At 30.2% G+C, this 14,996-nt stretch overlaps 7 protein-coding genes across 15 annotated transcripts; 4 read left to right on the top strand and 3 right to left on the bottom strand.

The window, feature by feature from the left end:
• The first annotated feature begins 743 nt into the window (after positions 1-743).
• LOC112904976 (testis-specific serine/threonine-protein kinase 3-like) lies at positions 744-2,567 on the top strand. Of its 2 annotated transcripts, none has more exons than XM_025976378.1 (5): positions 744-1,010; positions 1,080-1,276; positions 1,350-1,499; positions 1,571-1,844; positions 2,213-2,567. In XM_025976378.1, the coding sequence occupies exons 1-5, from the start codon at positions 846-848 to the stop codon at positions 2,435-2,437; spliced, it is 1,011 nt and encodes a 336-aa protein (XP_025832163.1). In that variant the 5' UTR covers positions 744-845; the 3' UTR covers positions 2,438-2,567. The 2 variants fall into 2 exon arrangements, with proteins under 2 accessions (XP_025832163.1, XP_025832164.1); XM_025976379.1 differs by having other exon boundaries at positions 745-1,010; positions 1,107-1,276; positions 2,213-2,559.
• Positions 2,568-2,723: 156 nt separating this feature from the next.
• Positions 2,724-3,452, top strand: LOC108742413 (28S ribosomal protein S17, mitochondrial). Its single transcript, XM_018477622.2, has 2 exons — positions 2,724-2,976; positions 3,026-3,452. Exons 1-2 carry the CDS (start codon positions 2,857-2,859, stop codon positions 3,383-3,385), a joined length of 480 nt encoding a protein of 159 aa, XP_018333124.1. The 5' UTR covers positions 2,724-2,856; the 3' UTR covers positions 3,386-3,452.
• Positions 3,453-3,677: 225 nt separating this feature from the next.
• On the bottom strand, positions 3,678-8,285 carry LOC108742405 (RNA polymerase II subunit A C-terminal domain phosphatase). Its single transcript, XM_018477603.2, has 5 exons — positions 7,876-8,285; positions 7,642-7,795; positions 7,214-7,584; positions 5,742-6,987; positions 3,678-5,643 (listed from the first exon to the last, which is right to left on the bottom strand). Exons 1-5 carry the CDS (start codon positions 8,112-8,114, stop codon positions 5,200-5,202), a joined length of 2,454 nt encoding a protein of 817 aa, XP_018333105.1. The 5' UTR covers positions 8,115-8,285; the 3' UTR covers positions 3,678-5,199.
• Positions 8,286-8,434: 149 nt separating this feature from the next.
• LOC108742411 (ras-related protein Rab-2) lies at positions 8,435-9,851 on the bottom strand. The gene is made up of 4 exons (XM_018477619.2): positions 9,673-9,851; positions 9,167-9,482; positions 8,921-9,101; positions 8,435-8,831 (listed from the first exon to the last, which is right to left on the bottom strand). The coding sequence occupies exons 1-4, from the start codon at positions 9,716-9,718 to the stop codon at positions 8,733-8,735; spliced, it is 642 nt and encodes a 213-aa protein (XP_018333121.1). The 5' UTR covers positions 9,719-9,851; the 3' UTR covers positions 8,435-8,732.
• A 310-nt stretch (positions 9,852-10,161) lies between these two features.
• On the top strand, positions 10,162-10,752 carry LOC108742414 (testis-specific serine/threonine-protein kinase 4-like). Its single transcript, XM_018477623.2, has 2 exons — positions 10,162-10,447; positions 10,544-10,752. The coding sequence occupies exons 1-2, from the start codon at positions 10,283-10,285 to the stop codon at positions 10,715-10,717; spliced, it is 339 nt and encodes a 112-aa protein (XP_018333125.1). The 5' UTR covers positions 10,162-10,282; the 3' UTR covers positions 10,718-10,752.
• A 234-nt stretch (positions 10,753-10,986) lies between these two features.
• LOC108742407 (tRNA-specific 2-thiouridylase MnmA) lies at positions 10,987-12,926 on the top strand. Of its 7 annotated transcripts, XM_018477607.2 has the most exons (7): positions 10,987-11,029; positions 11,077-11,170; positions 11,223-11,388; positions 11,453-11,637; positions 11,693-11,916; positions 11,965-12,132; positions 12,344-12,926. In XM_018477607.2, exons 2-7 carry the CDS (start codon positions 11,095-11,097, stop codon positions 12,863-12,865), a joined length of 1,341 nt encoding a protein of 446 aa, XP_018333109.1. In that variant the 5' UTR covers positions 10,987-11,029; positions 11,077-11,094; the 3' UTR covers positions 12,866-12,926. The 7 variants fall into 7 exon arrangements, with proteins under 7 accessions (XP_018333109.1, XP_018333111.1, XP_018333108.1 ...); XM_018477609.2 differs by having other exon boundaries at positions 10,995-11,170; positions 11,549-11,637; XM_018477606.2 differs by having other exon boundaries at positions 10,995-11,170.
• An 11-nt stretch (positions 12,927-12,937) lies between these two features.
• LOC108742410 (RNA-binding motif protein, X-linked 2-like) lies at positions 12,938-14,439 on the bottom strand. Of its 2 annotated transcripts, XM_025976388.1 has the most exons (6): positions 14,312-14,439; positions 14,109-14,261; positions 13,922-14,051; positions 13,585-13,857; positions 13,501-13,519; positions 13,203-13,445 (listed from the first exon to the last, which is right to left on the bottom strand). In XM_025976388.1, exons 1-6 carry the CDS (start codon positions 14,323-14,325, stop codon positions 13,297-13,299), a joined length of 738 nt encoding a protein of 245 aa, XP_025832173.1. In that variant the 5' UTR covers positions 14,326-14,439; the 3' UTR covers positions 13,203-13,296. The 2 variants fall into 2 exon arrangements, with proteins under 2 accessions (XP_025832172.1, XP_025832173.1); XM_025976387.1 differs by having other exon boundaries at positions 12,938-13,519.
• Between the last annotated feature and the right edge of the window lie 557 nt (positions 14,440-14,996).

The following is a 14,996-nucleotide window of genomic DNA, read 5'->3' as shown; positions in this document are numbered from 1 at the left end:
AATATACTATGACTAATTGGAGCAATAAGCATGATTTACCCACTCCTTTAAATATATTATTAGAAAATAAAACAATTAATAAATATTAATGTGAAGGATAAGATATTCACTATAAATAAATAAAATGTAGAAAATCCTTCGATATAACTAAACAACAAATACCATTGACATTTTAAAATAGTTATTGTCGGATAATCTCACAGCATGAAAAATGAAAAATAATAGTGTCACTTACCTGTATCGCCAATAATGATGTATTTGAATAAATATGCGTATGACATTTCTCCAATAATGTATTAAACAAAAACTTTTATTTATTTAAATGTACACAAAAACTTATTCTAAAAGAATAGATAGAACGGTTAGAACAAATTAGTTGACAGAAGAGCAACTAGAAACGTAGAAACGTCATTCATAATTGCGCAGCACTACATACATCTTTCAGCCAATCAGATTTGAGATGTTTGTTGATTAATCAATACTTTTAAACAACTTGCCGCGAAATCTTTCAATATTTACGAGTTATGGTTTTAATAAATTACGAAATTATAACATTGTTTTTCTTCATTTACTACTACTATATAAAAAAAAATAATTATACATTTGTATAAACATGTTCAACAATAATATAGTCTTTAGATATCGTTAAAGGAATACATTTAACAAATATAATTGTTTGCAAAGAAATTTTAGCGAAGAATTCTACAATTTACGTATTAATTTTGGATCGAAGAATGCAATAACTATATATCCAAAATGTCTTGTCAAATTTGATGTGTCTTTATGCCTATAAATTTCAAGTACAAATCAATATAATGAAGTGAACATAAACATAGAAAAACGTAATGCCATCTCCAGTTAGCAGTGTACAGGAACCCTCAACAGCCCCAACAACACATACTCATACCCATTCCGTTGAAACAAAGACCGAAAAAAAACCGACAGTTTTAGAAAGTCATGGGTACTATTTGGGGAAAACAATAGGTTCTGGTTCGTATGCCACAGTGAGGGTAACTATCAATTTGATAAATCAATAATATTGATTACGCCGACTTTAATTAAAACAATAATTGAAATAGTTTGTGTTTGCTTTTATTGATTATAAGGTAGCACACAGCGAACGGCATGAAGGCAATGTTGCAGTAAAAATTGTGAGCAAATTTACAGCTCCGGCAGATTATTTAAAAAAGTTTTTACCACGCGAAATAGAAGTAGTTAAAGGACTGAAACATCCTAATTTAATAAGATTTTTGCAAGCTATTGAGACAACCCACAGGTAGTGATTTCGATTTTTTAATACACTCTAGAACTTTGAAATAATGTATGTATAATGTGAATAAAACTGCTAGGGTCTACATAGTTATGGAATACGCAGAAAATGGCAGTCTTCTGGATATTATCCGGAGAGATTCCCATATTGATGAAATCAGATCTAGAAAGTGGTTTAGACAATTGGTAGAAGCTGTGGAGTATTGCCATGAAAGAGGAGTGGTGCACAGGTACATATTTTATTCACATAAATTATGCGCACTCCGACGATCATTTTATCTTATTGTTGTTTATATTTAAGGGATATAAAATGTGAAAATTTATTAATGGATAACGACTACAATATAAAGCTCTCGGATTTCGGCTTTGCTAGGGGTCATCTTAGGCAAAAAAATAATCAGGTGCAACTCAGCGAAACGTTTTGCGGTAGTTACGCTTACGCTTCGCCAGAAATATTGAAAGGGGTACCTTATAATCCCCAAATGTCTGATGTCTGGTCGATGGGAGTGGTATTGTACGCTATGGTATTTGGGAGGTTGCCCTTTGATGACACAAATTATAACTTGCTACTAAAAGTAAGTTAAGCTATTATGTATGAATATTCTGACTATTCTACAGGTTTTACAAGCTGATATTTCGCAGTTGATGTGAATCGTGATGAAAAAATCTACAGAAACAAAAAAGTTTCTGATTTCTTTGGCAAAAAACGATATTAATTATAGTTGTTTGTTACATATTAATTATAACATTCGTTAACATGAACAAATCGACAATGTGAAAGGTTGTTATTTCCGGTTTGTGAAGAACGACTAAGATTTTTTAAATATTTCAGGGACTATTTCTGTAAAAAGCAGAAGTTGAATGCAGAAAATAAATACACGTTTTACGATTTATATGTATGTTGTTTTAAGTTTTAATTGTATAATGTTTTAACTTATTTTAGCAAGTTTCAAGTAAAGTAACATTTCCAAGGGAGCCAAAAGTATCTTCGAGTGTAAAACAATTGATAGTGAAAGTTTTGGCTCCTCTTAAAGTAAGAGTTAAAATTTGCGGAATAAAAAATGATTCATGGTATAATCATTCATCTGGAGAAAAAGCTAGTACCAGTAAAGAACAAGGAACGGTAAGCAAATATTTTTTTTTTATTTTAATTTTACTCTACCTGTAACAATAGTTTAATTTTTGAGAGTATACATAGCAAAATGTTATATTGAGCGATTAACATACTGAACTGGCCTTTGCAGGATCTCATATTTTTAGGACGAAAAAAATACTTATAAAACACTGAATTTTTGAGTTTCAGAATTCTGTTTGGCTTAAAAAAAATATAAGTAATAATTCCTTTTTTATGTATATGTTTTCATACAATGTCTATTTAATCTATGATGTCTAACATATCCATTACCTTTTGTAGATCTATTATCTATGAACATATCTCTATTATGTATTATGTAAGGCATAGATAATAGACTATGATAATAGATATAAGGGGAAACTGTGGAGTAAATTGAATAAGATTTTTAAGTTTGCGTACAGCATTTTTTCTAAAAATTTCAAGCAAAAACTATTGTTTCCTATACGTTTGATATGGCTTTACAGTCAGTCAAGAAAATATCACTTCTACTGGGGCACTGTGTTCCATCTGTTAAGTCACAAGCTTCAAAAATAAGAATAAAAAGGTTAGAATTAGATACCAATTTGTTGATGGTAAGCTAATAGTAATGAAACATTGTTAGTTTTTTAACGGTTTCTTTAGTATTTTAGAAAAGATGACTATATATACGCTTACGACCCAAATAAAATATGCAAGACTGGCGACATAGTTTTAGTAGAACTACTAGCTGAAAAGTTGACTCCACTTATAACACACAAAGTTAAAGAAGTAGTTTATCGTCTTGGAGACATTACAGATCCTCTTACAGGGAAGAAAGTAGTAGTTGACAAGTTTAGACACCAAATTGATGCAATTGATGATGTGTTTGGCCCTTCACCTTCCAAGTTTAATTATGATAAAGCACCAGAAAGAGGATGGTTAGAAGATAAGAAAGATTTCACACATGTCGAAACATACATTAAATATCACGAAACAGGAGAAGAGCAACCATATGCAGTTTAAAAGGAAAATGCATTAAGATTATATCTAGCAGTATATTATCATTGTAATAAATTTATAAATAGTGTTATATGCTATCCATTTTCACAAGAGATGTACCTATCATTCATGGTAAAACCTGAACTCTCCTGTTATGAAAAAGTTTATTGTTTAATTACTCATTAATGTTTACTTAAGATCTCTTATTGTGCATCATCAATCAATCACAAACTGCCAAGTTTGTTTTTCTTTCATTGCAGCTAATTATACCCCCAAATAACACCATAAGATAAATAAGACAGACATAATTTTCATATAAGAAAACACATTGCATTTCTTGATCCTAAACAATTTTGATTAAGATTTGTGTTTTGTGACTGATAGTTTAAAGAGACAAATTTGACCATTCTGGTGTTTTACATCCCCTTGCAAAAATTTGATAAACTGTTTCCAGAAAGAAAGTGGAAACTTCAATTAATATTCAAAAATTGTGGCGAAAGAACAATACTATGTAAAATAAAAACATTTCTCTTTATCAGTTGTCTATAAAACAGTAATATTAATGAAATAATTAATTAATTTTAAAAAATACTTATAATTTCTGCTTTAACTACTTTAATCTACAACAAACAAACTGGGTATATTTCAATTTTTTCTTGTTTTAATTATAATCACATCATTTATACTTACAAAAAAAGTACAGAATAAATAAGATTCCTTATAAAATTACTTATTTGGCGTTTTTAATGAGGCCCAATTATTGCATGTCGTAATGTAAGTATTATATGTACGATATTTGACTTTTCTCATGTAAAAATAAGTAAAATAACAGTATTTTGATAGAGAAATTACAAAAAATATGATAAAAAAATGTATCTTAAGAGGTTGATGAAAATCATAAACTGTATGCATTAGAAATTTTTACACATGCACTGGTATGAAATGACCAACCAACATTATACCGTGTAAAATAAAATAACAATAGAAAGCGGAATATTTTTTTAGATATTTTTGCATTAAGTGCAACAACAAACGTTTCGTTCAGTAAGATGTTCAAAGCTAATAATGCATACCAATATTCAAGCTGGAAATTCTAATACCATCATACACATAAAATAATACAACGCATACACTACAGAACACAGATTTGAAATTTATGTAGGGTTCGAACCAAATTCCTTGTTCTTGATGAAGAAATGATGTTTTACTTTTTTATTTTATGAAGTTTGTTGGAATAATGTTAAACAACTACTGCAAATATAAAAGACAACAAAATTCATAAAATGGAAAACAAACTATCAACTTAACTTTGATATATGTACATATTTCTCTTTTAAAAAATATGTTTAACACAAAATTAAAAGGTACCTAAAAAACATCCTGATTTTAATATCTTTTGCGAGGGATTGAAAAATACGACTTTCAATTAATGAAGTATGTTTTTCGTGATAGCGTTTGAAAACATCCTACTATTCAATTATTAATACCTTTATTAGCAAAAATTGAACGCGAAAGCTCAAAATAAAAAATTTCCTTTTTTAAAGTTCGTTAAAAATTTATAACCCTGTACACGATTGGTGAATATTATAAAAAATCACTCACGATTATCAGCACATTGAAGAAATTCAATGCAATTGAACAGAATTATTATAAAATAAATAAAGTACTTTAGATAGAACTTTCCATCCAACATGAACGAAACGAGTTTTAAAATTACAAGAATGTCAAATTACGCCACTGTAATATGTAGCAGTTTTCAATTGAGATCGATTTGTCTTTTTTCTTCATGATCGAAATATTGGAAAAAAGGTCTAAGAACTCACACTTAATTCGGGCTCTCAGTTGTTCGATAAAAACTCTCTTTCTAAAGCAGCTCCCATCATGTTCCATTCACCATCGTCGATTTCGTCTGGTGCATCAATGCTCCCCTCACTATTCGAATCGCCCTCCATATCTACTTCGCTAGTTATGTCTTCACCTCTGCGAAATTTTACACTCGGAGAGTCACTGTCCGATGATTCGTTGTCGTCCAATCCGATTTCATCATCGTCATCATGTGCGTAGTGAACGTGACGTCGTCTTCTCTTCAATGAACGTTTGTGACCTCGCGGCATCTCAGCAGTTATTGACTCATCAGAACTACTGTTTTCTGTTTCCTTTTGAACATCTGTAATGTAATCCTTTGCCATTTCCTGGTCCTCGTTAAGTCTTTCGGGATCTTCTGCAGATCGTGGAGCATCTCGTTCACTTTCACTGTCCCCATCCTCCAATGTATCTTCGACCTTAAATGAAATACAATCGAAAAAAAAGTGAATATATAAATAAACAGTCAAAAAATCAAAATTGGAGAATTATTAAAATGAATTATTATTTTTATTACCTCTTTGTCCATATCAGCGATGTCATCTGTGGAAAACGACATCAGTGGATTGATGGTGTCCATAAATCGCCCACTGTCAGTCCGCTTTCTAACTGCCGGAGCGTTATGCACCCCGTACTCAGAAACATGTTCGGGACTGCTACAATGAGGAGGTGGATGCCGATTTTTCGAGCCCTTATTACTCAATGGGAACAACTTTTCGGAGGCTCGTTCCCATCTTTCTGCGCACGCCCATAACCAATCCGGAGTAACTATATGAAGATTTTTTTTCCTACGTCCAGCGTTAACTTTTGCTGTTCCTCGTCGTACTGCAACCAGATGGGTCGTGTCTTCTTCCAAATCTTGTGTTACCTCTGCGCCCAAGCTTCTAGCAATTTGAAACGCTTTCGACTGTTCTAATTTAATGTGCGTGGGTACCAGACCGCTAAAACATAATTTTGTGTCCTGTAATATTTGACTCTTCACTCCTGGAATAATTTTTTTTAAGTCTGGTACAACCCCTGATTCCATTACATCGAAATGTTCATAAAATGTCTTGTGAACTTTTTTAAGAATATCTTCCAAATAAAGAAGATAGTCATCAGGATCGTCTATGACTATTAAGTTCAGTGAGGAATTGAGTGAAGATTTTGCAATATTTTTATCGATGTCAACATTTGGGTTATATTCATCTTCTTGACTAGATTGTAGACATGTTTCCAAATTGGTTTCAGTAAGAGTTCCTTCATGTTTCTCTGAAGAACTTTCTACTTGCATAGCTTTATCACAGGTCCTTTTACTAACTTGATTTGGTGATCCACTTACTTTACATGGCTCATTTGCTTCTAGTTGCCCACTATTTTGTATTGTACCATTTATTTTCTTTGATCCTTTTTCAATATCCTCATCTTCTTTACTTGAAACACCTACTATTTTGTCTTTTTGTACATTTTCTTCATTCTTTTCTGTTTCTTCTGTATTATCTCCTTCATGGAAATTTTCTTTCAAATTCTCTGATTCTTCAGCATTTTCAGAAGTATTCTCTTCAGTATTTGTGCTTTTATCTTCTTTGGGAACCATTTTGGTAAGGTCAACACCTACTTTTTCATCATCTTCATGTTTATCAAGACCTGGGGGAGCATTGATATCACCAGTGTGTTGGAAAAAATGATACGGCTTTACATGAATTAAATTAGTGGCATATGACCAAACATCTTCCCTATCATCAATAATGCATACCATATGATCACCACATGGAAATAGAGAGCTGTAAAAGTATTACAAAATGTTAATAAAAGAATATATTGCTTTTAATAATAACTTTCTTTACTGTTTTTAGACAGTGGAGTTATATTTAACTTAGCCTTATGTTACATAGCCTAGTCAGCATACAGGTGGTTTACCATTTCCCGTCACTTACCTAAGTGTAATCCATATTGGTTAAATAAAATAAATAAATAAAACTACTTGGGAGATAAGTAACAATTACTTGCCTTAAGTTTGCAGTTTTGCTGGTAGGGTTGAAGCATTCATCTCTTGAAAGAACTCGATTGGAAAAAAATCTTCCATCTGGATCTAACAACTGTGTAATTTTATGAGCATAATTTCTTGCACCAAATGTGCAAATATGAAGTTCAAAATAAGGAAATATGTTTGTTAGAAATCGTTGCGTGCCTGGTCGTAATCTTGTATGATACCAAGGAGAGTGGGGTCCATACAGTTGGAAATGATAAACATCTTTGATATTGGGAGGAATTATATCATTAGTTGTATGTATAAGAGTTTGGTCTAAATCTACAAGTAAAACAAGTTTTCTATCATGCAGGAGACGTTCTTCATCTGCCTTTCCTATTTTATGGGCAAGCTACAAATATAAAATATTTATTCATAATGTCTCTTAAAATCTTTAACAAAGTATTACCTCTTTGCTAACTTTAAGATCAGGTACTGAATGAATCATGGGAACTGAAGCCGTTGAATCTAATTCTTCTTTTCTTAAATCAGCTCCACATTCAGCACACATGTCTTTCATCACTGTGGGATGAATACATGGTTTTAATTCCAACAAGGATTCACTAAAAAATGGTGCAAAATAATAGTTCCCGCCAAGAAACCTTTCCCGCTTTTTATTTTTAAATCTTATGCTAATACTTACCCTGGATTTACGATGGCGCCTTCATCGGCCAGGAGTTTATAAACAGAACCAGCTCGTGTCGACTTTAATTTTCTTTGTTCCTTCTTCGTATTGAGTCCAACATCATAAATAAGCAAAATAGTGCCCATTGAAACAAAATAGCCTTCGCTTACTTTCCATTTTAGTATTTTTATTGGGTTTGAAAACTGCTGTGACACAACTTCCAGTTTTTCGGCCATCTTAAAATAGTTGCGTTCCATTTAATAACTTTCGTTCTTATTTCGGTAAGAGATCGCAAAACTGAGAAGTTCATTTAATTAAGATCAGTTAAGGATCAACATTTAAAATGCGAGTCTTCATGATGAGAAACTTGAAACGTTGCATTGTACTTGAAGCTTACTTCATGCACAAAACAATGATAAAATGTATAATAAAAACTTTATTTAAAGCTTTAAACTTTAAATAAAAATACAATTGGATTGAAAAATAATCTTACATAAGCCACAAAACATAACCGATAGGCAAATATACTATTCAATTAAAGTTATACTGTTGTAATAATTATAATCCTAACATCATAATTTAGTAAAAACCTTTTATTCCATAGTACTTGGGCTAATTGTACACAAATATACAACACTTTAAATAAAAATCACAATAATATACAATAGTACATAAGTTAGTGTATGTAAATATTTTACCAAAATTAGTTTAATTGGAAGTAAAGGCTTAAGTCAGTAAACAGAAGAACATCCCCTTTCCAATAAATTATTGGTATGTGTATTAAAAGGTACCACTAACTTATGTAACTATTTTTGGGTATGGTTAATATGTTTATGCAAGTAAATCCCTTAAATAAAAGGGTGACAAATTTTTCCCTAACAGCAACTTCCACCTTGAGAACTGCCCTGGCCTCCAGCACCAGGTAAAGAAGGGTTTGTTGGTGAATGCTGTGGACCTATCTTAATACCATTAGCCTATGGGAGAATCATAAAATTGCTTTATCATACCTACTTGACATTGTTTTAATTAAATATTTAGCAAAACGAACATTTAATACAGTTACCTCATTATTTATATCAAACACCCCTTCCTGAATTTTTTCATATATTTCTTTGGCAGTATTAATAAAAGCCTCTTCCACATTTGCTGCAGTTTTAGCTGAAGTTTCCATGAAAACTAGGCCATGTTCTCTTGCAAATGCTTCACCTTCTTCCTTTTTAACTTCTCTTCTACTTTCTAAGTCACTAAAATTAAAGTCAAAAAATTATGCGTTTTCTATTTTATAAAAATTTTTTTAAATCAAACCAACCTTTTGTTACCAATTAACATAATAACCATATTAGAATTGGAATGTTGTCTAGCATCCTCTAACCATGTAGTTAAGTGATTAAAAGTTTCCCTACGTGTAATGTCATACACTAAAAGGGCCCCTGCAGCCCCTCTGTAATATGATCTAGTTATAGACCGAAAAGCTTCTTGACCAGCAGTATCCCATATTTGAAGTTTAATTTGCTTTCCATCAATTGTTATCATGCGAGCCCCAAACTCAACACCAATTGTAAGATCATGTACTGGTTGAAACCTTTTATCAGTGAATTGGAGCAATAAGCATGATTTACCCACTCCTTTAAATATATTATTAGAAAATAAAACAATTAATAAATATTAATGTGAAGGATAAGATATTCACTATAAATAAATAAAATGTAGAAAATCCTTCGATATAACTAAACAACAAATACCATTGACATTTTAAAATAGTTATTGTCGGATAATCTCACAGCATGAAAAATGAAAAATAATAGTGTCACTTACCTGTATCGCCAATAATGATGTATTTGAATAAATATGCGTATGACATTTCTCCAATAATGTATTAAACAAAAACTTTTATTTATTTAAATGTACACAAAAACTTATTCTAAAAGAATAGATAGAACGGTTAGAACAAATTAGTTGACAGAAGAGCAACTAGAAACGTAGAAACGTCATTCATAATTGCGCAGCACTACATACATCTTTCAGCCAATCAGATTTGAGATGTTTGTTGATTAATCAATACTTTTAAACAACTTGCCGCGAAATCTTTCAATATTTACGAGTTATGGTTTTAATAAATTACGAAATTATAACATTGTTTTTCTTCATTTACTACTACTATATAAAAAAAAATAATTATACATTTGTATAAACATGTTCAACAATAATATAGTCTTTAGATATCGTTAAAGGAATACATTTAACAAATATAATTGTTTGCAAAGAAATTTTAGCGAAGAATTCTACAATTTACGTATTAATTTTGGATCGAAGAATGCAATAACTATATATCCAAAATGTCTTGTCAAATTTGATGTGTCTTTATGCCTATAAATTTCAAGTACAAATCAATATAATGAAGTGAACATAAACATAGAAAAACGTAATGCCATCTCCAGTTAGCAGTGTACAGGAACCCTCAACAGCCCCAACAACACATACTCATACCCATTCCGTTGAAACAAAGACCGAAAAAAAACCGACAGTTTTAGAAAGTCATGGGTACTATTTGGGGAAAACAATAGGTTCTGGTTCGTATGCCACAGTGAGGGTAACTATCAATTTGATAAATCAATAATATTGATTACGCCGACTTTAATTAAAACAATAATTGAAATAGTTTGTGTTTGCTTTTATTGATTATAAGGTAGCACACAGCGAACGGCATGAAGGCAATGTTGCAGTAAAAATTGTGAGCAAATTTACAGCTCCGGCAGATTATTTAAAAAAGTTTTTACCACGCGAAATAGAAGTAGTTAAAGGACTGAAACATCCTAATTTAATAAGATTTTTGCAAGCTATTGAGACAACCCACAGGTAGTGATTTCGATTTTTTAATACACTCTAGAACTTTGAAATAATGTATGTANGAATGTACAGAAACTGAAGTCTCATAATATATAAAATTATAAGAAAATAATGGGTGGTTCGATATTTTATTATAAACAATATTATGTTATATATGCGACTCCACGCACAATGTTTTAGCAAGTGTTCTCTAACGAAAATTGTCAACAAAATTATTACATGCTGTTAATATTAGTTGTACTATATTTTCTCACCTTGATTAGTTGCAAAATGTAACGTTTCAAAGTTCACATGTGCGAAAGGCAAATTAAATCCAGAATGAAAGGTACGAATTCACACTTCGCTTGGTATTGTAATTTTCAAAATTTTTAGGATTTGGATTAATCCAACATGTTTAGAAAAGTCGTTGTTGGTATTTCTGGTGGTGTTGATAGCGCAGTTGCAACTCTTATATTAAAAAACAAAGGTATATATAATACAATTGTTAAAATTTACATTCAACTATATTAATTATTTAGGATTTAATGTATGTGCTTTATTTATGCAAAACTGGGATATAAAAGATGAAATGGGCATTTGTACATCAGATGAAGATTTCAAAGATGCTTCTGAAGTTTGCAAAAAACTTAATGTGCCCATTTATTATGTTAATTTTGTGAAGGAATATTGGAATGAAGTATTTAGGTGTGTATTAAATACATACCAGCTTTTTTATAGTAACAGTAATATAATTATAATAAACATTTAGCTATTTTTTAAAAGAATATGAAAGTGGATACACTCCAAACCCTGATATTTTATGCAATCGCTTTATAAAGTTTAATTACTTCTTTCATTATGCAAGAGAATACCTGCATGGAGATGCAATTGCAACTGGTCATTATGCAAGAACAAGTTTTGGAAGTTATCTAGAAAATTACAGTGATGTAAAAGGTGACAAATAAAACTATAAATGAAAAAAGATATTCACATTAATTGTATTTATCAGTGAAACTTTTAAGACCTTATGATGAAATGAAAGACCAAACATTTTTTCTAAGTCAAGTTAAACAGGAAGCACTGAGACATACAATGTTTCCCCTAGGAACCCTATTAAAATCAGAAGTAAAAAATATTGCTTTACAAAATGGTTTTCAAAAAGTCTCTAGAAAGAAAGAGAGTATGGGTATTTGCTTTATAGGCAATAGGAATTTTCAAAGTTTTATAGCAGAAGTAAGTGCACATTCAAATTAACACTAGCAATTAATAATCAATTTTCAGTATATAGAAGATAAACCAGGAAAATTTGTTAACATTGAGAATGGTGAAACTGTGGGAGACCATAATGGTATACATCAGTGGACCATTGGTCAGAGAGCAAAAATTGATGGTAGATCCTTACCTTTTTTTGTTGCAAGGAAAGATTTGGATACAAATACAATATATGTAGTACGTAAAAAAAAAACAATTTTTAAATAGCTTATAATGACTAAGTATAATTATTTATCTACTCTAGCATTACAATTATATGCATTAATACTTTCAAATAATTTAGTTTGATATAAATCATACAAATTTTAAATCAAAACAAAATTAAACCTTTATTGCAATTCAAATCAAGTTTAAATGAATTTAATATATTTTTTTATTTTACTTTCAGGCAGAACGTCATAATCATTCTGCTTTACAGACGGAATTATTTTTTACTGACAAACCTCATTGGATTTACGAAACTCCTGAAGAGCTTCGCAGACATGATATCTTAAGCTGTAGATTTACTGATCAAAATATGAAAGAGGCAGTCGATTGTGAAGTTTATGAAGCAGAAAGAGGACTTATTGTGAGTTTAAGTAGAGAAAAACGTGCGTTAGCCCCTGGACAATTTGCAGTTTTTTACAAGAATGAAGAATGCTTAGGAAGTGCACGAATTTCTAGCTCAGGACCTTCCAATTTTATTTTACATTGGCTTCAAAGGAATAACGTTGTCTTTATAGCACACAAACTAAATATATATAAAACTACAATAAGTGGAAATTGTGAAATAAATACGGAAAACGAATATATGCAAGAAACAAAGACTAATAAATACACAACGTGCAAAAGCAGTAATAACCAAATTAAAGAGAATATACAAGACAATAAAATAAGTATTGTAAAGTTAGGAATTAGACACAACTGTTAACCACATTTGAAAGTATATAAATGTACAAGAAGATTGTTGAAATAAATGTTTTTATATTTATGGTAAGTGATTTATATCAAGAAAAGGGAATACAAAAAGTTACTTAAGTAAAAAATATAGAGAAAATGTTTTTTGATTTCTTCAAATAATGCAAGTATTTTTACAAAAACAATACTTTTCTCTATTTAATTTAATGTTTTATCTAATTTTGAGGTACATCACATTTTTCTTTACTACTTTTCATTTTACAACTCAGTTATTGCCTGCTTTAATTTATATATTTTTGTTTTTGTAATGACTATTACCTCTTTCTATAAATTTGTTACTTTTCCTTTCATCTAAATCATACCTTTTTTTTTCACCAAAATATTTTTTCTTATTCTCCATATTGCTTTTTTCATTGGGATCTTTCTTAAATTTTTTATGCACTTTCAGAGATTCTTCACTTTTTCTCTTGCCTTTTTGTTGTGAATCACTACTTTCAGAATTACTTTGATACCTGCTTTTGAATGCTGTAATTTTTCTATGCTTTTGTGTATTTTTATCCTCATCTGTTTCTGAACTTTTTTCTTCACTAGAACTGTTATTTTGTTTCTTTTTTGAAATTTTCCTTTTCTCTTTTTTCTTTTTTTTACCTGACATATTTCTATTTTTCTAAAAACAAATTACAATTATATTCTGCATAAGCTGTCGTATTGAATGATTATATTTAAAGTTACCTCATCATTATCATCTTCAAATTTCTCTTGTTTAATTGGATAGATTGGCAGTCTGGGAGGCAGTCTAATTTCACCAGATATTTGATCAGCAAGTGTTTCTCTCACATCATCATGTTCAATTTTTACTGGATTAATTCCCACTTTTGGCTTAGCTATTATTTGAGGGGCACAACCTTCACTATACAAACGCTTTGTTTCCTCATCAGTTTTCTTCCCTTCTTTTGGCACTTTGTAATCACTAACATGATCTACACGTAATGTTCTTCCTAAAATCTGCACAAATAAAATTGATTAAAACTTATGAAACTTATTTAAAATACCATATATCAATTTTCACCTTCAGGCCATTAAAATTATCAACTACTAAAATTGTTGATCTCTGGTCTTCAAAACAAATAAAGCAGAAACCTTTAGATTTTCCTGTATCTTTATCACGCACTAAATTTATATTTACAATTTCACCATACCTACAAAATTGATCCTCAATAATGATTACATTATGGACAGTTTCATAACATACTCACTGGGAAAATATACAAATTATATCACCTTCAGTTAAATCATAAGGTAAACCACCAACAAATACCCAAGCACTGTCTTTATATTGATCATGCCAGGACGACTTTGAATTCGTTTTGAGCTCCTGTTCGCTGAGCTTCTTAACATTTTTCATATTCCTAAAACTTCTAAGTTATTGACAACAAAATAACCTTAATGGAAAACTTACGTTAGAGGATTCATTTTTAATGAAAAATGCTTATATTATATATAGAACTGATGCTTTTTAATAAATATTAGAAAATAAGCAATAAATATTTATATTTCAGCAACTTAACCACAACTTCTATTACTAAATACATCTATGGTATTCATTCTGTGTGGTGGATCTATAACCGCATCGGTAAATACTAAATTTAAAATAGTTATATTGTTATCATTTAATATTATGCTATGTATTTGGAGGATAGCTAAATAGTCTATTATTATTATTATTATTACTGTTATCATCATTTAATATTTACAAAATTCAGTTAATACCCCTAAAATAAAGAATTTATTTATATTTACTTTCACTAGATTAGTATCCTACCAATTTTAATCTCTATTTTACTGAAATAATTGGAGAGATAATAAATATATGTATATGTTTTCATACAATGTCTATTTAATCTATGATGTCTAACATATCCATTACCTTTTGTAGATCTATTATCTATGAACATATCTCTATTATGTATTATGTAAGGCATAGATAATAGACTATGATAATAGATATAAGGGGAAACTGTGAAGTAAATTGAATAAGATTTTTAAGTTTGCGTACAGCATTTTTTCTAAAAATTTCAAGCAAAAACTATTGTTTCCTATACGTTTGATATGGCTTTACAGTCAGTCAAGAAAATATCACTTCT

Source organism: Agrilus planipennis, unplaced genomic scaffold, assembly GCF_000699045.2.
Source record: "Agrilus planipennis isolate EAB-ADULT unplaced genomic scaffold, Apla_2.0 scaffold332, whole genome shotgun sequence".
Classification (NCBI taxonomy): Eukaryota; Metazoa; Arthropoda; class Insecta; order Coleoptera; family Buprestidae; genus Agrilus; species Agrilus planipennis.
The sequence above is the reverse complement of the archived record's forward strand: the minus strand, read 5'-3'. Positions and strand labels throughout refer to the sequence as shown.